Raw genomic sequence first — 24,437 nt, forward strand, 5'->3', positions numbered from 1 at the left:
GGAAATGCATGTACGTCAATGTAATGTCCCCTGAAGTGATGTATGCATGGTATGTGTGTGTGTGTGTGTGTGTGTGTGTGTGTGTGTGTGTGTGTGTGTGTGTGTGTGTGTGTGTGTGTGTGTGTGTGTGTGTGTGTGTGTGTGTGTGTGTGTGTGTGTGTGTCAGGGACGTGCACAGGTACGGGCTAATGTTGCTCGGGCAATGGCCCGTTTTGCCTTTTTTGGCTGACCTGCCCCTCTGGAGAGAGCGAGAGTTTGTTTTTCTTTTTTCTGTTGTGGCTGAATCAACATGATGAGCCCACAATTAGTATCGTAGCGTCTCGCTGCGGGAAACACACTTTGTCAGCGCTGTCATCTGCGCTGCGTTAAGACCACCTCAGTGTCGGATTCTGGAAACTTGATTTTGAGTTCTCTCATGGCAGTCAGGGTATAAGGGACAAACCAGGGGACTTTACTTCCTCTTAATACCGTCGGTTATTTTCAAAAAAACACCTAAATATAGCCTACTTGTTGTTACGGCACCTACACACGGCGGCGTGCGTTGCCGCTTGGCGGTGGGCGTGTCTTGAGCTTGGGGAGTCAACGCGAGCAGCCCGACCAACAACCAACCACATGAATGTCCCGCCCCGGACATACAAAGCAAAGCATTCATGCTACATCCATGCTGGCTAAATATACTGTCTATGCTTGCTAGCTGTCCATTCAAACGAAGTGCACTGGATATAAACTCCCCAAACAGGCGAAAACCTACCAGTTTCCCCCACTGTCTGCCACCTCCCCCCATGCCTGGCTCCTCCGGTTTGTATCCCTGTATGTGAAGAGGGACTGGTCATAGAGTACCGGGTGATTCCCTACCGCCACGATAATTGTCTCCTCCTTTTGTTGACATATGGGAAATAACTGCGGTCTGGCTCTCCCAATATACACCCGGTTTGATTGGCTAGTGCTTGTACTGTCAGATTTACATACGAGGGATTTGATTGGCTGACGCCTCCGTCGAGGCGGCAAAAGTAGAACATTGCTCTACTTTTGCAGCGAGCACCTCGAGAGAAGCTACGCTTTGCTCCCACAATGCAGTTCGGCGAATCGTGACGTCACCCCATTTAAAGTGAATGGGCAGAAGCGTTGAAGCGGCAACGCACGCCGCCGTGTGTAGGGGCCGTTATTGTGCTTCTGTCTTTCTGTGTCTTTTCATCTGTAAACTCGCTCAACGGGGCCGCTCGCTCTCTTTTCTTGAACGCCCTCTCACGGGTGAACAGTTCAATGTCCCGCTTCAGTGTAGGATTTCTGCCATGTCTCTACCACTTTAGTTTGACCATCTCTGTTACTAAGTTATGGAATACTAAATAAATAATTTATTAGATACCTTACCGTTACTGCGCTCATAAAGAATGATAAGAATACGAATAATGCGTATTGAACTGGTTTAATTAATTAGTGAGTTTATTTAAGGTAATTAGTTAGAGGCCCTATTTTATCAGTATGTCTGGACTACAATGGTCAAACTACATTAGAACAGAAATGTACCCATTTTGTCTTTAATAGTTACTAACATTAGATATGTTAATGAGATATGGACCGCAAAACAAAAAATGTCCCTGTTTTTCATTTTTAAAATCAAGTCACAGAATGCAAGTAGTCGCCTTAGCTTATTTTGTTATGAGATGTGATTTACTGTTCAATTTAGTTGATGTAATAATCGTTTGGTTTCTTTTACATTAAAAACAAGTTACAATTTTCAAAAGGTCTTGTGTTTTTTTTCGGGGGGGAAGCCCTTTTTCCATTTCAGAGCGATAGCCCCTTCAAAATGTCTGTGCACGTCCCTGGTGTGTCTCATACTTGCCAACCCTCCCGATGTTCGTGGGAGACTCCCGATTTCATTGGCCTCTCCCGGTTTCCTCCCGGGGTCATATTTCTTCCGCATTTCTCCTGATTTACTCACGGCTATTTCCACTCTGACTTTAATACAGCTACACCATTGTTTGATTTCCATGGTAGCGCGTCAGTTTAGTAGCGCGCGCAACTCAAAGTCTGAGAGGGTGAAGAGTCACAGAAAACTGAACAAGAATCGACAACTCGACCCTCTGCTCACTCCTTTCCTGTAAAATACTGGTCCAGCCTACACATATGGTCCATGGTGCTACAGGCATTGCCCTTACAACTACAATAAGCATGTACATGTTAATCTACAGCTCCGGCGATCCACTAGCACCGGAGTCTCCACCTGCAGACGCAGCCATCCTCGACAACTACTGTAGCTTCACCTTGGATACGAGTCCAAACAACTCACAGACTGCATTGGCCGCTGAAATTGCCGCCCTGTGACCATCAGATCTGACGACGCTGATTGGCTAAAATTATGTTTCGGCGGCATAGTTTACAGATAGCAACAGTCAGCTTGTTGGCTGCTGCTGCTCTGGCTGAGGGCTCCTTTCTACCGCCCGGACGAGAGAGGGTAATGATACACGCTGCGGCCAGGCAGGAAACATGTGACTTATCAGTAACTTTAGACATCGTAAAACAATTTTAGACGAGATTTTATTTTAGATAAAAAAAAAAAAAAAAAATGTTTTTTTTACTTTTTAAATATATATATTTTAATTTGTTTTCTTTTTAATGACAATCAAATATGTGGGAAGAGGGGGGGCGGCACCCCTAGCACCCCTATGGTCCGGCCGCCACCTGCGTATTAACACCACTAAATAATAAAAATCAATCAATCAATCAATGTTTATTTATATAGCCCAATATCACAAATGTTACATTTGTCTCAGTGGTCTTCACAGTGTGTACAGAATATCAGTATGACAATACGACACCCTCTGTCCTTAGACCCTCACATCGTACAAGGAAAAACTTCCAAAGAAAACCCAGTTTAAAGGGAAAAATGGGAGAAACCTCAGGGAGAGCAACAGAGGAGGGATCCCTCTCCCAGGACGGACAGACGTGCAATAGATGCCGTGTGTAAATTGAAAAGATAATACATTTGCAACATAGGTAGTCCAAATGTTTGGAAATGCATGTGTGTATAATAGGAAGATGAATCCACGAGGATATCCATCCAGGACCTATGATCCAGGACCACAGCCACGACTCAAGATCCAGCGCTCGCGATCCAGGACACAGGACCGCAGGATCATCCATGACTCCGGATCCCAGCGTATATAGACACCAAAAAGAAAGACATTTGGGGAAGCTGGGTTAATCGGAACATGAGTGTACACGGGTATAGACAGAGAGAAGGAAGAAGTAAGATGTCCCCCGACAAACTAAGCCTATATCAGCAAAACTAGGGGCTGAATCTAATCAGCCCTAACTATAAGCTTTATCAAAAAGGAAGGTCTTAAGCGCACTCTTAAAAACGGATAGGGTGTCTGCCGCCCGAACACAAACTGGAAGCTGATTCCACAAATGTGGAGCTTGATAAGAAAAGGCTCTGGCTCCCATTGTACTTTTAAAGATTCTAGGAACAACCAACAACCCTGCATTCTTGGAACGCAATGCCCTAGTAGGACAGTAGGGTATAATGAGTTCTTTAAGGTAAGATGGCGCCTGCCCATTAAGGGCTTTGTAGGCGAGAAGAAGAATTTTAAATGCTATCCTGTGTTCTATAGGGAGCCAGTGTAAGGCAGCCAGAACAGGAGTAATGTGGTCACTTTTCCTAACTCTGGTTAGTACACGAGCCGCAGCATTTTGAATCAGCTGAAGCGACTTGATTGACTTCTTGGTACTCCCTGATAATAAAGAGTTACAATAATCCAGCCTAGAAGTAACAAATGCATGGACTAGTTTCTCTGCATCGTTTTGAGGCAAGATATGCCTGATTTTTGCAATGTTACGTAGATGGAAGTAGGCGGTCCTTGAAATTGATTTTATGTGGGCGTTAAAGGATAAATCCTGATCAAATATAACCCCAAGATTCCTTACAGTCTCACTGGAGGCCAAATGAATGCCATCCATAGTTAGTATGTCTTTAGATAATTTGTTTCGTAGATTCTTCGGGCCAAGTACAATAACTTCAGTTTTGGTCGTGTTTAACATCAAAAAGTTTAAGGTCATCCACGTTTTTAAGTCCTTAAGGCAGTCTTGAATTTTATTTAGATGATTAATTTCATCAGGCTTGATTGATAAATATAGTTGAGTATCATCCGCATAACAATGAAAGTTTACAGAATGATTCCTTATAATATTGCCTAACGGAAGCATATATAATGTGAACAAAATAGGTCCGAGCACTGAGCCCTGTGGCACTCCATGGCTAACTTTGGTTTGCGTGGAAGATTCATCGTTAACACGTACAAACTGAGAGCGTTCAGATAGATACGACCTAAACCAGCCTAAAGCAGTTCCCTGTATGCCAACTAAGTGCTCTAGTCTTTGCAATAGGATATCATGGTATCAAATGCAGCACTAAGATCGAGCAAAACAAGAATAGAGACAAGTCCCTTGTCTGAGGCTATTAGAATATCATTTGTGACTTTAACCAGAGCTGTCTCTGTGCTATGATGTGTTCTAAAGCCAGACTGAAAATCTTCAAATAAATCATTGTTTTTTAAGTAATCACACAACTGTTTTGCGACCGCTTTCTCAAGAATTTTTGAGAGGAACGGAAGATTAGAAATAGGTCTATAGTTGGCTAAAACCTCTGGATCGAGGTTGTGCTTTTTAAGAAGCGGTTTTATCACTGCTACTTTGAATGATTGTGGAACATAGCCTGATAATAAAGACATATTCATAATATTTAATAAAGAAGTGCTAATTAATGGAAAAACTTCCTTCAACAGCTTAGTTGGAATTGGGTCTAACATACACGTTGATGGTTTAGAAGAGAGAATCATTGAATGTAATTGTTCAAGGTTAATGGCTGAAAAGCATTCTAGTTTACTATCTAGTGTAATATTAGAACTTACGATTCCGGGAGCTGTTGATAACACTATACTGGTCGAAGGCAAGAGGTCATTAATTTTGTTTCTAAGAGTAACAATTTTATCGTTAAAAAAGCACATAAAATCATTACTACTGAGTGCTAAGGGAATAGAAGGCTCAATCGAGCTGTGGCTCTCTGTCAGCCTGGCTACAGTGCTGAAAAGAAATCTTGCATTATTCTTATTCTCATCTATTAATGAAGAGTAGTAGGCTGCTCTCGCTTTACGCAGTGCTTTCTTATATTCATTGAGAGTAATATGCCAAATTAAACGAGATTCTTCAAGTTTAGTGGAACGCCATATCCTTTCAAGTTGTCTAGACTTTTGCTTTATTTTGCGGGTTTCGGCATTATGCCATGGAGCTAATCTATGTTGTTTTATTTTCTTCTTTTTCAAAGGAGCAACATAATCTAATTTTATTCGCAGCGCATCTATAGCACTATCAACAACATGATCAATTTGGGGTGGTGTACATTTTGTATAAGTTTCCTCCCCTACATGCAGACATGCTATCGAGTTAAGTATTGGTTGAATCTCTTCCTTAAATGTGGCTATAGCACTAACAGATAGGTTTCTGCTGCAAGAGCTTTTGACTAATGCTTTGTAGTCTAGTAACAGTACTTCAAAAGTTACTAAGAAATGGTCGGATAAAGCAGGATTATGCGGTTCGACTAATAGTTGCTCAATTTCAATACCATAAGTCAGAACAAGGTCGAGAGTGTGATTATAACAGTGGGTTGGTTTATTTACACTCTGACAGAAACCAACAGAATCTAATATAGAGTTAAATGCAACAGTAAGGCTATTTTTATCATCGTCAACATGAATATTAAAGTCACCTACGATAATTACTTTGTCTGTTTTAAGAACCAAAGTTGATAAAAACTCAGAGAATTCTGATAAGAATTCTGAATAAGGACCTGGTGCACGATACACTGTAACAAATAAGATTGGCTGCAAAGTTTTCCAGGTCGGATGCGTAAGACTAAAAACGAGGCTTTCAAAAGAGGTATAATTACATTTTGGTTTAGTATTGATAAGTAAACTTGAGTCAAAGATTGCTGCAACTCCACCTCCTCGGCCCGTGCCTCGAGCAATATGAGTGTTGACATGGCTGGGTGGAGTGGCCTCATTTATGCTGACATATTCTTCATGTCTCAACCAAGTTTCAGTGAGACAGCATATATCAATATTATAATCTGATATTAAATCATTTACCAATATTGCTTTAGATGCTAGAGATCTTATGTTTAAGAGACCACATTTAATCTTCCTGTTTTGTTGCACTGTAGTAGTTGTTACATTTACTTTTATTAGGTTATTATGTATGACACCTCTATTAGGTTTTACATTAAATTGTCCTTGGGCAGACACACACACCGCTAATATTGGGTATTTTATTGGGTTCGGGATTCCTATGGGTGACTGCCTAGGAGAGAGCGCAGAGAAGCGTGTAAGACTGCGACTCTGCCTCCTGGTCTCAACTCCAGTTTGTCATGGATTACGTCCACAAAGCCCTGAAATGTTTGCCGAAATGAGATCTGCACCTTTCAAAGTAGGGTGAATGCCGTCTCTCTTAATCAGACCAGGTTTTCCCCAGAAGGCTGTCCAATTATTTACGAAGCCCACATTGTTTGCTGGGCACCACCAAGACAACCAGCGCTGAAATGATGACATGCGGCTATACATGTCATCATTGATCAGATTGGGGAGGGGACCAGAGAAGATTACGGTGTCCGACATTGTTTTCAGATGATGATTTCCATAATTGTTTCCATCAAAGGTCTGTAGAATGTGTAGAACTACATTATTTCATTCAGATTGACATTTTGCATCTGTAATGACTTTTGTGCTCACCAGTCCTGACTGGAGGTCCTATTTCTGGAACGTACCGTTTGAAGCAGTTTCATTTCCACTGGGGAGCGAGTAATGACAGAGGCTCCGAACACACCGTCAACGGCATCAAGTCCCCCTGTGAGGTACTGAAGGAGCTGCTGCTTCACTAACCCTGCAGGAACAGGGCCTGGACAGCCTGTGGTCTGTGATGGTGGAACTGCCCTGTCTTTGGCAAGAGGATTCAGTAAACATTTAAGAGTAACACTGTTCTTAATGGTTCTGTATGAAAACACACAAGGGGCATTCTGTAATTGTTTAAGAAAGAACTGGGAGTGACTGGAGTTTACATTACTCAATACAAAAACATATTGGGTATTCAATTGATAGATTCCAGTGTCTTTAGTTCCAATATATTCAAATTAGGTTATTTTTAGAAGCTATTAAGAAATAAATTAACTAGATGGATCGTTTCCATAAGTGAACAGTAATTCATTTATCTGACCTGTAGACTCCGTCTGCTTCAAGACGTAACGGGTTCTTTCTTGGCCCATGCCATACTATTCCACCAAGTGTCATAACAATCGGACTGGTGGTTTATCTCTAATAATAAAGAAAAGGGTATATTTATATGTGTCAGATACATCTGACATTATCACAGATGTGCTTCAAACTCTGGCTGAAACATTTTGTATTGGTCGTCTTTTTAGAGATCTGTCTTATTATTTGTAAAATATCCACGTTATTGCACATGTTACAGTATATTTTGGACAACATAACACACTTTCTGTAGACTGGGTCTTAAAATGTGCCTCTTTCCCTGTTAGCTTCACCTGGTGCACTGGAACACTAAGTACCCCAGCTTTGGAGAGGCAGCCAGCCAGCCTGATGGCCTTGCAGTGGTGGGGGTCTTCCTCAAGGTGAGTCTCAGTCTGACTGCACTGGAGGCAGGGATTGGGGGGTAGCTTTAAGTATGCATGCCCTTCACAGGACGGTGTAAGTTTAAGAGACAATCTAAAGAAATAAAGCTGGGTTTAGTGTACATTTAACTGTGTTAGTCTATGTCCTTCAGATCAGTGCCGCCAACCCCCGGCTTCAGAAGGTTCTGGATGCCTTTGACAGCATTAAGACCAAGGTAAAAATAAGTGGTGGGGGGTAAAAACGCTAGAGAAGCTTAGGCCTACCCTTCCATAAATGATTGGTCGATTTACTACTGTGCTTACCAATGTTTCCTAAAAGTCATACATGCTACTGCTACGATACATTCTGATAAGCCACTCGAAATATCAGGTTATATAAGGTTTTTATCGTCAACAAATACATTGAACTGTGCAATACATACTTCTACTTTCACTACGGTTACCTGGCGGCTAGCACATTACTTAATACACTTATTTAAAAATATACTGCAATTGGTTTTTAATTTTTCTACCTGGATGTGTATTTTTGTAAGTTGTTATTTGTGTAATTTCTATTTTGATCTTTAATATTATATGCATGTCAATATTGTACCCTTTCTGGCTCTTTACTTTCTCTGTAACAACGTACATTTCCCCTCTGTTGGACGAATAATGGTATTCTGATTCTGATTAATAATCCGATAAATAAGAACTTCACTATCAGAGCACTGACTATGATTGACTGTCAGAACAAGCAGAGTGAGGAACGTACAAACTGCTACAAACTCAACGTACACTTCCAGCAAGAAGATGTATTACATGATGTATATCACACATTGTACATGTCTTTTTGCACATTAACGGATGCTGTCTCTGCATTAGCATTGTTTTAGCTCACAGCAATAGTATTGAATAAATCTTTTTCTAATAAACATTTTCATTTGTAATGTCATGTTTCAATTTCAAAGTATTTGCATTGTTTTTGTGAAGCGCTAAATCATTTGGTAGCATATTAGCCCGGCATCGTTGAGTCTCGGTTTTATGTAGCCTTGTAATCTACCATATTATTATTATTAGCATCAAAATGATTGTACACCTGGTATAAACATTCACCCCCCTCTAGCTAGATATTGTTTTTCAGTAGGTTGATGATATGCTAAACATAATAATGTCTTCTGTGGTGTTCATCTATGAAAGTTGGTCAAATATTAGCTTTCCGTATCCTGAGCCTCAGGTCCATGTAAATCCCAAAACATATTTTCTGAAGACAAATTAACTTATTCTGTCAATGAAGCACATTTTAAATTCTTGGAAGACCTACAATTGTAATGGTTAACAATGAGTGACAACTGCTTCCCTTCCTTTCCTAACCCCCTCTTCCCTGTTCCTCCGCCCTCACACCTGCAGGGGAAGCAGACCGTGTTTGCTAACTTCGACCCAAAGACCCTCCTGCCTGATTCTATGGACTTCTGGACCTATGCTGGCTCTCTGACCACGCCCCCTCTGTTGGAGAGCGTCAGCTGGATCGTCCTCAAGGAGCCAATCAGTGTCAGCCGTACTCAGGTGCGTACTCACTCTCTACTTACATTAGATTTCAAATGAGTACTTCCTGTTTAATACACATTTTAGAGTTGATAACCTTGATTATGACTTATTGTGAATGTCGCGTGTGTCCTGTGTAAAAGCCACATAGAGAGTGAAACACAATGATTCTGCTTTGATCTGATCTGAAGTAGATATATACTTGTACCCTATATACCTTGAACAAATGTATACACACAACTGTGAATATAACATCCAGATATTTGGACATGCACAGTGCTGTTTTTAAAGTTGTTGGGGTTACAAAACTGCTGCTGTACAATCTCTGTTCTTGAATTGCAGAATAATTATAGCTTGTTGTTTTAGTATTCAAATACATGTAATATTGAACTTGAAGTTTGAGAGCCAAACCACTGAAGTGAAGCCACATCTGGATTGCAGACTAAATATAATTTAAATATAGCTAGGAAGGTCATAGAGCGTACCATAACGCATGCATACAGTATGTGCGGGGAAGTTTTGTAATGCCCACCTAGTCAGAAATGGTTGAATTAGAAGGAATGCTTTCTGTCGTGACTCTCTTGGCTAACTAATTGTGTGGACATTTTCTTATGGCTCTCCCCCTAGACAACCTTAAATATGTTAATCTTCCAATTAACCAAAACAGAGGTTCCAAAGGCTTAGTTGGTGAAGACAGAGATTCAAACCCCAGAGGGCGGTGGTGGCGAAGTCGATAGGGACTTGGCTTGGCAACTGGAAGGTCACCAGTTCAAGTCCCGGCAAGACCAAGTGCTACCGAGGTGTCCCTGAGCAAGGCACCGTTCCCTACACTGCTCCCCGGGCGCTGTTCAAAATGGCTGCCCACTGCTCCTAACACTAGGATGGGTCAAATGCAGAGAAACAATTTCCCCACGGGGATTAAGAAAGTATATCAAAATCAAACAAAAGAAGCCCTCTCCTTGACCTGTTACTGCAGGTGACAGGTGACGTGGATATTGACCTGTTTTTTCCTGTTGGCCTGTCTGAAACCAAGAGTTGTTTTGAATCTGTGCACGTCATGGATTCTTCATAACAAACACCATTTCAAGCATTGGGTACTTATCAGTGATCCAGTATTAGAAAACCTTATGGAGTCATGACAGGAGCAAAGCTTTCAGCTGTTTTCCACCAGGTGGTAAATGGATCACATGTTGAGGTGGGTTGCATATAGTGACTCTTTCATTAGTCAAGTATAAGATATCAATAAGCAACTCTCTAAAAATACATGTTTCAGTTAGAATAAAGAGACACTAGCAGCGAGTTTTCTCTTTGGGTATGATGAATTGAGTTTGTAACATACAGTCCGCACTGACAGACAGTTCAATTCTGATGTTGTCGCCACCATGCACAACCTAGTTCGGAATTGCTTGGAGTAGATTTGTTTGAATACAAAAATGGTGCTTGAGCTGGCAAGAAAGATTAGCAGTGCACTCCCATATCTGCACTTGGAGTGAACCCCAATCCTGACCTATAGAGTTGTGCAGTATTGAGTCATAAAACCCCTAAAAACACAACATTTTACCACTTCCGTTTCCTTCGTCCAAGTCAAGGTTTTTTTTTAACGTGTTGGAAGCCTGGAATGAGATGTCTGGAAAATCGTACAACACTTTTACGTTTGGTTCTACTACATGAAATACGTCAGTAAATGCCCCACTGGTGAATGTCTGAAACTCTCATTAATACGGCTGTAGCTAACAAGTGACAAGTCGGTCTTCAGCTTGTCGGTGGTGATCGCAGACATGTGACCATGATGTAGTTGGTTTACAGCCAGATGTTTACTGCAGTTATGCTTCAAAAGTCATAAACTAGTGTGAATGTGTGGAGATTATCCTGCTGAACAGAGTATTTATGTTTCATGGACATGTGTTTGCCATAAAGCCTATTTTCCACTTTACCTCACCACTTTATTGTCGTGGAGTAGTAAAGATCTCAGATTTTCTATTTCCGCTGTCCCAGATCGGATGACAATTTCATATTGTTGATTTTTTTTCAAGTGTTAGGCGTTTCTCTTTTTATGTCTCAAAGAAACATTGAAAATAGTAAACAGTGTATACAATCTATATTAGACCAACATAGTGTGGTGGGTACGTGTCCAGGACACAGGTTCATTGATTTAAACACCGTGTCTCTCCTTCTTCATCAGATGGCCAGGTTCCGCGGCCTCCTCTTCACCGGAGAAGGAGAGGCTCCATGCTGCATGGTGGACAACTACCGCCCCCCCCAGCCTCTGAAGGGCCGTCAGGTCCGTGCCTCCTTCAAATAAACAACGCTTCATCTTCACTGCTTCCTCCTTCCCTCCTTACAGAAACCATCATTATCCTATGATATCCACATGCAGTCAGCTTATACTAGCCTTAAGGAAATGAACTTGATCTGCTTAAAGTTTCTATAATATAGACTTAAGATGTATCTTGAACAAAATAACAGATTTTTGCTTTGACACTATAAAAACACAAGACATATTTACGCTTATCATATCAAAAGTCCAGATGATATTTAAGATATTTGAATTTACATTGAGCCACGGATATGGAATATTAAATAAATATTATCCCCTTGGTCAGACACTGCCTTAACACTAGTACCGCCAATCGGGTCAATTTGACCCAGAGCTGTTTTTTATTGTATGTAACTTTTTTTCAATAAAATATTAAAGTCTCCCAGTCCGTGACTTTTCCTGAAAGTGTGTTATGTAGCACCCTCTGTTGTTAAAAATTGTCAAAATGAAGTCAGATTGAAGAAATCGCCAAAGAAATTGCCATTTATACCTATTTCCCCCCAGCGGGTCATATTGACCCCACCCCTTTTCGTGCTATTGATTTTGCGTGTAAACAAACATGACGTGTTACTATAGCAACGCCTTTTGTCTACTGCGGTTCCTTATAGATTAGCAAACAGCTGTTTGCTTTTCACCCAACAACGACAACCGCCTCACGAAACGCTATGTTGTAGCGTTAATAAACGAAACAATTTAACACAATTGCAAGAATACCAATACCACAGGACAATTTTTATTTTTAAAGCAATACTTTTACCTTTAAAATCAATGCATTCTAATGCTGGGTCAATTTGACCCCGGTGGCGGTTTTAGGTATAAACAAATATCTGGCGGTTCTAGTGTTAATACAGACAAAGGTGGCCTAATATTTTAAGTCTCTATAGGCTAACAGAGGGACCCGAGATCTCCTGAAATTGTCACAAAGAGAGACAGGATTTCTGACTCCTAATCTCATAATTAATTATAATTTAAAATAGTAGTGTCTATTGATGTGTGCCAATATAATGTGCTTTTTCATTCACTAAATATACTCAAAATAGAAGCCAATATATTCCAAAACTAATTAATACAATAACAAATAAATAATAGATATTATTTTTTGTTAGCAGCATTGCACTGAAGGGGAAAAATATACAGAATATTATTGCTGTATTACTATACTCTATATGTAAACCCACAGCTATAGCCTATCTACGGTGAATGTAGCATAAAGGACATGCTGTGATGTTTGGATAACAACAAAGATGTCTCCATGCTTTTTAATACAATTCTTGTTTGAAAATGAAAGCATTTATCAATTTTCTGATATAGATTGTGAAAGCTGAAGTTTGTATTGAATCAATACAAACTTGATGCCTCAGTTTGAAAATAAGTGATCCTGAGTTTGGGTGTAACATCCTGCAGTCTGGCCACCTCTGATAAACCAGCCCTTCTACATATGTAGGTTTTGATTTACACTGAATAAACGGACAAACAAAAAACGCCTCTGAAATGGTAAGATCCCTACGTTTTTTTTCACCATTCATTTCCAATGGCTGGCGTACAAAAATATATGTCACGTGATCTTCAAATTTCTCCCCGCAGAAAAAAAACAAAACATGGCCGACCTTCGTTTGGCCGACCTTCGTTTTATTCTCGGTGGAAAATGCCTATTTTAAAGTTAGTTTGGCCATTCAAATGCGTTTTGATGTCATTTGATGCGAGAACTATGAGTTGTTATTTCAGATGATGTGTGCAGTGGATGTACATGATCTTTAGTTTGCTAGTTATGATGAAGATTACTTCAGGAAATTGTGTCCAATCAACGTTTTCATTGTTACCAAGGTGGTTGCTAGGGACGCTGCTATCGATATTATTTATGTTATGTTGTGTAACTGTTTAATGGTGTTATCTTTATTACTACCCCCTTCCCCGTCAATGTATAGTGTTGGTCCACAGCGCAAACGTATTAGTTTAACAAAATCCGCGTCTAAAATTGTGGCATAGATACGTTATTTTCCCCTGTGCAATTCCCCAACCCAGTCTCACATCTCACATCACATCGTCATAAGCAATACCGGAAACAGACGTAGGCAAGATCCTCAGCTCGGTGATTGGATGGTTTAGCCGCAATGCACGTTGGGAAATGGTGTGAAATCCGAAAACATAAAAATAATACTACTCATACTATACTTTGTTGGAAAGAGGAGACCTTTTCCTATGTTCTTGGGTAAGAAGAAGTACAAAGAGTAACAATTGTGGAAGTTACAGCAAATTAAAAATACATTAGTAAGGCTATTTTCCAACCGCTCCACTCTGAACATTCAGCGCAATACACACCAATGTTAAAATCTGAAAAAGGGCACCTTTACTGAGCTTCAAACAAGGCTAAATATTTTGAGAAGCTTTAATGGGATTTCAATGATGATTAAAAGTCAGAAGGTATGAAAGATGTGGAACGTTTTGAAGCCTGAATGGAGTTTCTACTTGAATGTATGAATGAGTAAAGAACAGCTAAAGATGGATCAAAAACGGTGAAAGTCTAACAGGATTAATGAATAGAAAAGCTTCATATATTATGGGATGTGGTTTAGTACCACCACAGAAAAGAAAAAAACCTCACTATAATGGAAACACAAACTGATTTGTATTTATTACAGAACGGGTTGTAACAGATTAAACACAGTGAGGCTGAAATAAAGACACACACACACACACACACACACACACACACACACACACACACACACACACACACACACACACACACACACACACACACACACACACACACACACAGTAATGTATCCTTTACTCCACCTTTAGAAACCCATATGCATACATCGTGAAACAAATATAGCAAAGTAACATTAGTATCTAACTCAAAATGAATATTACATACATTACATATCATTTAGCTGACGCTTTTGTCCAAAGCAACTTACAATAAGTGCAAAAACCATAAAGAATCAAACTCCAAACAACAAGGAAAGTGCAGATATATTCACTTCAAACAAGAACATACCATAGTAAATGCTGGTGAATCAGATGCAAGGCCTACATTACATCAACAAGTGCTTAGTTTTTTTTGGTTTTAACAGCCACATTCTCAGAAAATGTAGCTGCTACTGGACTAAAAAAGAAAATATATATGTCTCTTCAAAATATGCAGTAATGCACCAAATACAAAAACCCTGTTCTGCACTGCAGAGAGACTTTACAAACCACATGTTGGATAACGGAGGGAAAAAAAGTAATGTTTTTCTACATTAACATATATTTATATAACTTCAGCTGCAGTTCAGCAACACTTGAATTTCTTCGACTCCTACTAACTAGATTTAATGTTACTACATTAATTTCTTCCTACAAAGCATGTTTTGAAAATATACAATCAGCACGGATAAATCCAATCAAGGATCAATTAGTTGAAACATGGTGGATATATCTGAATAATTTCCAGTGATCTTTTAAAGTGTCGTTCACGTTTGTGTCGTGCTCACAGAATGTAATGTGATTACAGCAAACTATGAATACATCAATAAACACTATTATCATGTTTTGAGTTTCTCTTCATAATAGCTTCTGTATACAAATATATATTCTTCATCATCAGTAGTTTTCTGACACTTATCTTAGACGATCTTTGACTGGAATTGTACTGGGGGTAGATTTTTAAGTTGCGTATGACTCCTATACTGCAACCCACAAGCTGAAATCCTAACAAATGGACTTGTGTCATCTCCCGTTAAACTCAAGCGAGGAACAAGGCGGTCCCCTTTCTCCTCTCCTATTCACACCGGCCATTGAGCCACTAGCGATGGCAATCCGTCAACACGCCATTATAACTGGAAATAAGGCAAGGAAAAACACAAAAATCCCTCTGAACCATCAACCTGTGGACTTTCTCAACGGCTGAAAGGGATGACTTTCTACCTTGCTCTTGAAAGGATACGTGTTTTCCTTCAAAACAAACTAGCTGGAAAACCTTTTCCCACTTCCTGGAGCATACTGGTCTACATACAACATGACGGGAGAATGAAGACACTTGAATATTATTTGGGCTGTGTTTCTATTTTCTTTTCTTCTTTCCTTCTTTTTACTGTGTTGTTTGTTTTGCTGCTAGTATGTAAAGTCTGTCTTGTTTATGACGCGTCATTTATATGCATAACAACTAATACAGAGATGCATTAAAACAAGAAAAAGAACAGTAAAACAATACAAAGGAAAACAATTAGCAAACAAAGACAAAAAAAAAGAAACAAAAGGAGAAGAAAAAGGTTCTAAAGTAAAAGGAACATAAATAAAAAAGAAAAAAGTAACCAATACAAAATAAAAGAAATAAAACAGTTTCAGTCCAACGTTGATCCAGAGGTCTCTTTCTCTCTCTGGTTGAGGACTCTCTATTGGTCTCTGAGTTTGGAGCTCAGCAGCAGCTGCGGAAAATACACAGTTAGTAACATCATGTTGACATGGAGAAGACCTCTTTCCATACAATTGTGTATCAGATATTTTTAATGACCTTGCCATTTCACATAGAGCTACAATCTACATATTTAAAAAAGTGAAGTTGTAATTGAACTTCCTGACTTCTACTGAGGCTACTCACCAGTGACGCTGAGCCAGCATCTCCTAGAGTTATTCCCATCAGGTGTGACGAGTATGTCACACACATAAAACCCAGAGTCACTGGTCCTGAGTCTGGAGACATGAAGTATGAGGCGTCCTTCTGTGAGGACGTCTTTGTCCCACTGGACTCGTCCTGCAAACTGTGGATCCTGAGACTCTGGGAGTTCAACACCTTCATTTAGATTAAACAGGATGAAGGGAAATATATCAACATACAGGTAACAGAAGGTAGAAATGGATCTGAAGTTAGTGTCTGTTCTGGTGCTGAAGGTCCACTCCAGGGTGATGTTCTGGTTCTCCTCTGCCTGATAGGAAGCCTGAGCCACATTCACTACAAATGTTCCTGTGGAGGAGAAAGAGAGGGACTCTTTAAACGGCAGCTATGTTCATGTGGAGGAGACACAGAGGGACTCTTTAAACTGCAGCTATGTTCCTGTGGAGGAGACACAGAGGGACTCTTTAAACTACAGCTATGTTCCTGTGGAGGAGACACAGAAGGACTCTTTAAACTGCAGCTATGTTCCTGTGGAGGAGACACAGAGGGACTCTTTAAACTGTAGCTATGTTCCTGTGGAGGAGACACAGAGGGACTCTTTAAACTACAGCTATGTTCCTGTGGAGGAGACACAGAGGGACTCTTTAAACTGCAGCTATGTTCATGTGGAGGAGACACAGAGGGACTCTTTAAACTGCAGCTATTTTCCTGTGGAGGAGACACAGCTTTAAAGAGACAAACTGGAACTAACCAGTAACAGTGTGCTCTTATTTATAACAGAGCTGCATGCTGGGAAATGAAGGTACAGAAGAGTATCAGTGCCGGCTATAAGGGAAAACAAAGAAGAAGAGGACAGCTGTTGTTTTTTTATTAAGCATGTTGAGAAAAAAGTAAAATGGTGGAGTATAATGTCAATCTTTTAATTTGAGGACATTTTAGAAAAATCTATCATAACAAAATTGTGCTTTTGAATTTGAATTATTGAGAATAATCATTGAACTTTTATTTAATTAAAGTTTTTAAATAAACTTCAATTGTGTCTAAGTGGGAAATAAAGGAGTAAACTAACCAGAGACACATGGGGTGAGGAAGAGGAGCAGCAGGATGAGGAAGATCATCTTCTCCCTGTGAGAGGACACACACACACATTAGAAAACATACAGTTTGTCATGACTTATTCCACAGAGGACTAATACCAGGAACAGTAACATATGTCTGACAAGTGGCGCCAGATATGAAGATTATATTGTCTTTAAACTGAGATCATTGAACGAAGCAGAAAGAGAGGACAAACTAAACCCCTTTAGTTTTCTTTCAGAATCTTTATGAATAATAACAATAATTAAAGCTGCAAGCAGCGATGAGCGGATCTTCGGCGCTCTGTTCAGGTTCACTGGTGTCCGCATGTCGACGTCACGTAGGTGTTTTCCGGACATCGTGTTTGATATTGAGTGATCTGTCACCATGGCAACGGCATTTGATGTCACTCCATGATACGCTTAGATGTCTTGAGGGCTGCATCGTTAGCAAACGTGTGCCTTTTTTAGTCGATCGGAGCATGTTCACTGGAGTTATGAGAAAAACGTGTTTCATGGCGAGCATTATGTTGCCATAGCAACAGCATTTGACGAAATCTCAAAACTGACGCGTAGATGTCTTCAGGGCTGGACTGTTAGCACACATGTCAAGTTTGAACAGGGCCGTCCCTGGCCAACTTGAGGCCCCACGCAAAGTTATATGATGAGGCCCTTTGTTTCGCGAGCGTCAACGGGGGGGGCGGTCCTAGTGGAGCCTCGGTGCTAGTGGAGCCTCGGTGCTAGTGGAGCCTCGGTGCTAGTGGAGCCTCACTGCGGCGAAACCGTGCCACACCACACTAATTGCGCTGCATAAGCGCATAGGTGCGGCTCAGTTGAGGCTCCCTCCGCAAGATGAGGCCCCTTCCGCATGATCGGCCTGTAGGGAGGGACGGCCCTGAGTTTGAACACTTTTTGACAACTCTCATAGGAGTTATAGCAGTATTGTTTTTCATGGCAACAGCGTTTTAGCGAATTTCACAATTATCATATAGACATGTTGAGGGTCGGACCATTAACCATCATCTCAATTCTGATTCCGTTTGGATGATTTTCCATTGAGTTATGACAACATCGTGTTTTGTGGCGAGGGATGTGTTGCCATGGTAACGCCACATTATATAACCTCAGATCTGACGTAGAGCTGTTCAAGGCCGCAGTGTTAGTGATAGTCAGATTTTTGGTACTGAATGTATGTAATTCGCTTTGGATAAAAGCGTCTAATAAATGACTAATGTAATGTAATCGTGTTCCATGGCAAGGGATGGGTTGTACGGGTTTTACCGGGTGTGCAGGTTGTGCAGGTTGTACCGGTTGTACAGGTTGTGCAGGTTGTGCAGGTTGTACAGGTTGTTCAGGTTGTGCAGGTTGTACAGGTTGTACAGGTTGTGCAGGTTGTGCAGGTTGTGCAGGTTGTACAGGTTGTTCAGGTTGTGCAGGTTGTACAGGTTGTGCAGGTTGTGCAGGTTGTACAGGTTGTGCAGGTTGTGCAGGTTGTACAGGTTGTACAGGTTGTTCAGGTTGTGCAGGTTGTACAGGTTGTACAGGTTGTGCAGGTTGTACAGGTTGTGCAGGTTGTGCAGGTTGTGCAGGTTGTACAGGTTGTACAGGTTGTACAGGTTGTGCAGGTTGTACAGATTGTACAGGTTGTTCAGGTTGTACAGGTTGTTCAGGTTGTTCAGGTTATCTTTCTTCCCGTGAATGATATTCTTTTTAGAAAATAAGTCAAGTAAAAATATTTTGCCTGCCATTATAGAGCTGTTTCGTTTGCGTTCTTAAAGAGCTGCTGCAAAATTGGCGGGCGGCGAGCGGGTGGTGTCACCCTAGGGTCACGAGCATGATGACGAATCATCATTTTTTATTGTTTCTATTTTTTATTATAATTACTGTGAAATGTATTATGTTTTCGTCATTATCACAACAAATACACACTTGCAACTGATAACAATGGCAATTATTTTATATTTATTAGACTATTAAAAATATATCATGTTTCAAAAAAGTGGGGGATCCAAATGAGTGGGGGAACGGCCATCCCCCGCGTCCAACGACCATTACACCACTGATATTGAGTATGAAAAAGGTTGATAAACGCTGTGAGAATGGGTCTGCGGAGAGCATTTCTCCGCGATCCCAACTCGTCTATTACCAACGTTCAGGGAGCTCTATGCAAGTCAATGGGACTCCCTGAGAGTTGAGAATTGACGCTAAAGGGCCCCCCACTACGTGTGATGGTGACGCCAAAGAATCCTGATATATACCTCATTCACACCAACGATGTTTCAGGGCCGGTTCGGAGCTGGAGCTTGAAAAGCACCGGGTTTTCCTCTTCACACCGCAGCGGAGCAGACTCTTAGCTCCGGAATCCGGTTCGTTTCAAGCTCCAAAAAATTGTCCGGCCAGAGCAAAAGCACCACATACGTCACGCTTACGTCGAGGCGGGGGCAGGGGCGGCATCAACTCCTGAACAACAACAACAAGCCCACGTTTTATCCAGTTTGTACACAACGATGGAGAAACTTAACAAGCAGCAGTGGTCCACTGAAGAGACCAGCTACCTACTGGGAATATGGTCTTCCGAAGAGGTACAGAACTTCAGTGTTAGTATTATTAGATCTCAGTGCTGCGTTTGACACTGTTGACCACAACATATTACTCGACCGACTAGAAAACTGGGTGGGACTTTCGAAAACAGTTCTAAATTGGTTTGAATCCTACTTAAAGGACAGAAACAACCTTGTTTCTATAGGTAAATACACATCTGAGTTGACAAATATGACATGTGGGGTTCCTCAAGGCTCCATCTTGGGGCCTCTTCCCTTTAACATCTACATGCTACCACTGGCTCAGATAATGAAGAACAACAAAATAAGTTACCATAGCTATGCAGATGACACACAAATGTACGTAACAATTTCACCAGGAGACTACCCCTGCGAGATGGAGTTCATGACTTTATGAGCTGTTCATGAGCACTCATGAAACATTCATGAACAACTCATTATATGTTCACTTATCATGTTCATGAACCAAAATTCTTAAAATGCTCATGAACCATTTTAAAGAGCAGTTCATGAAATGTTTATGAACATTGTTCATTCATATAAAGTTCCTGTTTTGCTCATGACAGACTTTTATGAGCAATTTATGAACTTTTCATGATCCAGCCAATCACAACATTATAATTAAAACCCCAAAAAGTGTGCATGAGTATTTCATGAACTTTTCATGACTATGAGCATTTCATGAATTTTGGATGATTGTGGCAAGTTCAGAATATTTTGGAATATTCATGAGCATTTTATGAACTTTTGATGATCAGTGTGATGTTTTTAAAGACCTCTTGAATATTCATCTACTATTTGAACATTTCTTTCTTTTTTAAAACTTTTAATCTTAAAACAAAACATTAGTGAATTTGAAACTGAACATTATCTGTATTTATTTTGGTGACATTCATATAATTTTATGGTTTATCTGTACTGTTTGAGAAGCAGTACGAGTAAGTAGCGCCAAGGTGGAACCTTTGGCAGGTGAGCGGTGACATCTGGGTTACCTTAGGGGGGACACTTCCGCCCCCTCCTCAGAAGCAATCCAGACGATCAACCGGATCCTGTGTATAATTATTGCTGCTCCACTTTTCTGTTTTCTACAGGTCAGTACATGATGAAAATGATCGATGTTAACTTGTGTGAATTAGATATGATGTTGGAGATGTTTAGGAGAGTGTGTCAGAAGGTTTTGAGCATGTTTGACATAGTAACGGTATTTTAAAAATACTAAACTGTCTGCAACAATAGATGCCATTTTCGCGGGCTTCAGCCGCACCTGGGTAAAAGTGACCTGAGCGAAGGCTCGCAGGCAGGTTAGCTGCTGCGCACGGTTAATATGTTTTGTTTACCTGAGTGCAGTCTTGCAGGCACATTGCCTTGTTTTTTGTTTATTAACATTGACAGTGTATTTTTGTGATCTCCATAATATGTTATATTTGGTAAAGATAGATATATTGATAGAAAGTATTATTTGATAGCGTTATGTGTTTATAGATAACAACCTGTCCTTCACTGCAAACATAGCTGCTACAACCCGCTGCTGCAGATACACGCTTTACAACATCAGGAGGATGCGTCCCCAGCTGACCCAGAAAGCGACGCAGGTTCTGGTCCAGGCTCTCATCATCTCACGCCTAAACTACTGCAACTCCCTCCTGGCTGGTCTACCTGCATGTGCCATCCGACCTCTGCAGCTCATCCAGAATGCAGCGGCTCGTCTGGTCTTCAACCTTCCTAAATTCTCCCACACCACGCCGCTCCTCCGCTCCCTCCACTGGCTTCCGGTAACTGCTAGAATCCACTTCAAGACAATGGTACTTGCGTACCATGCTGCGAATGGATCTGGCCCTTCCTACATCCAGGACATGGTTAAACCGTACACCCCAGCTCGTGCACTTCGCTCTGCATCAACCAAACGACTCGCTGCACCCTCGCTGCGAGGGGGACCCAAGTTCCCATCAGCAAAAACACGTGGGTTTTCTATCCTGGCTCCAAAATGGTGGAATGAGCTCCCATTGACATCAGGACAGCAGATAGCTTACACACCTTCCGGCGCAGACTGAAAACTCATCTCTTTCGACTCCACTTCGAGCAATAGAACTATTAACAAAGCACTTATGGACTGGCTTACCTAAAGCCAGTTGAGTAGCACTTGAAATGTTTGGCTCTATGAAACCTGATGTACTTTATGATTCTGTTTTCTTCAAGTTTGTATTTTGTTGGTCGAACGCACTTATTGTAAGTCGCTTTGGATAAAAGCGTCAGCTAAATGCAATGTAATGTAATAATTTATATTGACTATGTTGAATTTCTCCTTGAGATACAGTAATTGACTGTGACAGACAGATAACTTAAATGGAGAAATGTGATGTTTGTAAAGTTCAGCTATTTGAATGTAACTGTGTACTTTGAATTTTGAATAAGAAGCAATCCAGACGATCAACCGGATCCTGTGTATAATTATTGCTGCTGCACTTTTCTGTTTTCTACAGAAATCATTTATTGTTGCTGTGGTACCCAAACTTTTGGGACCCGTAACAAAAAATGTTGTGCAGCTGAGTGTCAAGAACTGCTTCAAATAGTGATAGGATTAATTGTAGTGCTCCACCTGTATACATGTATGTTTGTTTGTTTGTTAATTTGAGTAAAGTTCCATTGTGATTGACAGAATTGTTGTTTTCTATGGTTGCCAATTGACCCACAGTCAGTGGTTCATGAAATGTTCTTGGTTGAATATCCCTACACACTCACTGAAAACTCCATTTCATGAATTGTTCATGAACCTGCCTAAAACCATATTCCATGAATTGTTCATGAACCATTCCAGCACAGGAGTTTCATGAGTAGTTCATGAACTGCCCTAGTGCCATTTAATGTTCATGTCACTTTCATGAACAGTTCATCAACTTTGTTATGAGCTGTTTATGAGCTGTTCATGAATATGGTTCACTAATATTTCATGAACTGTTCATGACAAGTTCATGAACAGTTCACTATCATCTCACTGGGGTATGCACGGAGCTTGAACTGGAGTTCGTTAGTGTGAATGAGGTAATATAGGACGAGTTGGGAGTAAGAATGTGTTGCAATGGCCCATTTCAGAACTTAAGTACAATTATGAAGTACTTAGTACCATGTTATGCTTCTTTGTACTTCTAACCCACTACAATTCAGAGGTCAATGGTGTACTTGTACTCCCTCACTACATGTATCTAATAACTTTAGTTACTTTACAGATTTGGATTAATGTGAAATGTGAAATAGAATCAAGTCTTAAATCAGACTTTAGATGTTGACACATTTAGATCAAAACCATCCAACATTATATTTAAGCAGAGGTGGAAGAAGTACTCATATCTCAAGTAAAAGTAGAAAAGTATTAGTATCACAAAATATATTTAAAGCAACGACAGTAAAAGTAGTCATTGTGCAAATTGGTCCATTTCAGAATAATATATATCAAATCAAATCAAGTTTTATTTATATAGCACATTTATAAACGATTTTTGCTGGAGCCAAAGTGCTGTACATATAATAAAAATAGCCTACAGTAGAGACACTTTACAGCAAATACAACAGCACAGATTGTTCAGAATATCAGTATGAGAAAAACGACACCCTCTGTCCTTAGACCCTCTGTCCTTAGACTCTCTGTCCTTAGACTCTCTGTCCTTAGACACTCTGTCCTTAGACCCTCACATCATACAAGGAAAAACTTCCGATATGATGTGTTTTATAATGATTGATCATTAAAGTGTTCTCAAAGCTGGTAAAGGTGCAGCCAGTGATATTGACCGGCAATAGTCACCACACAAAGCGTTAATTAAATATGTTTTTTGTTTCTCATGCGATTCAGACATTCTCTTACAGGAGCGAAACAGAGGCTCAGTTTGTGTTTGAACATCGTCAACTCGTTCTCTTATTTAGTTTAATGTGGTGCCTGTTCTCTAAGAGGTTCATCAGGAGAGAGACAGGAAGCAGCAGTGAGATACATTTAATTAATAAAGTAGAAACATGTGTTCTGGTTCTTACCTGTAAATAATTGAGACTGGAGAGACCTCAGTGCTGACAGCTCTGTCTTCTGGATATCTGAATATGTCCGATGAAAAACAACAGGATACTTTCACCTTGGTGTTTCAACGAGGCTGTTTTCATGCTGAAGCAGACAGGTGTGGTGTTTGCTGTTGTCTGAGCAGTATGTATACACCCAGTGAATGAAACATGCAGTCTGCAGTAGGTGTGGTGCAGGAGGTGACAGGAGGAGGAGTCCTCTGACACCCTGTAAACCAGTTTAAATCAAGTTTAACACGTATAGTTAAAGAATAAAAAGAAGGATCAATGACCTGACAGCCAAATGATAAAACTCACAGTGACTGAAATAAATATAGATATAACACTTTACAGATGTTACATGGAAGATGGAGTCTCATTTACTGATGTGACTGTTAGATGTCATGTTTCTATCTCATTGGCCTCAGAGCTGTCTGTCTGCTGGAGTCCCTTATTAAAAACCTGCTGTTTCCTGTCTGACTAGTGGACTGTAAGACCCTCGTTTATATATCAGTTTAATAAACTACTATGTCCAAGAATGAAAGGCTCTAGTTTCAAAGTCAACAAATACATGTATTAATGAGATACATCAGATGAACATAGCACTATTAAAGCACTGAACTGTATTTAGTAAGTCCACGGT

The 24,437-nt window shown here is 40.4% G+C and overlaps 1 protein-coding gene across 4 annotated transcripts in view; it reads left to right on the top strand.

The window, feature by feature from the left end:
* LOC117442352 (carbonic anhydrase-like) overlaps positions 1–24,437 on the top strand; it is a 55,539-nt gene that overhangs the window by 3,763 nt on the left and 27,339 nt on the right. For 2 of the 4 annotated variants that reach the window (XM_034078345.2, XM_034078346.2), the window contains exons 4-8: positions 6,786–6,904; positions 7,586–7,678; positions 7,831–7,893; positions 9,065–9,220; positions 11,382–12,060. In XM_034078345.2, coding sequence (XP_033934236.1) covers positions 6,786–6,904; positions 7,586–7,678; positions 7,831–7,893; positions 9,065–9,220; positions 11,382–11,501 — 551 coding nt within the window. In that variant the 3' untranslated portion in view covers positions 11,502–12,060. Of the gene's footprint in view, positions 1–6,785; positions 6,905–7,585; positions 7,679–7,830; positions 7,894–9,064; positions 9,221–9,866; positions 9,922–11,381; positions 12,061–24,437 lie in introns of those variants that run through there. The other 2 variants (XM_071202400.1, XM_034078347.1) reach the window with 2 other exon arrangements.

This window comes from Pseudochaenichthys georgianus, unplaced genomic scaffold (genome assembly GCF_902827115.2).
Source record: "Pseudochaenichthys georgianus unplaced genomic scaffold, fPseGeo1.2 scaffold_416_arrow_ctg1, whole genome shotgun sequence".
NCBI lineage: Eukaryota > Metazoa > Chordata > Actinopteri > Perciformes > Channichthyidae > Pseudochaenichthys > Pseudochaenichthys georgianus.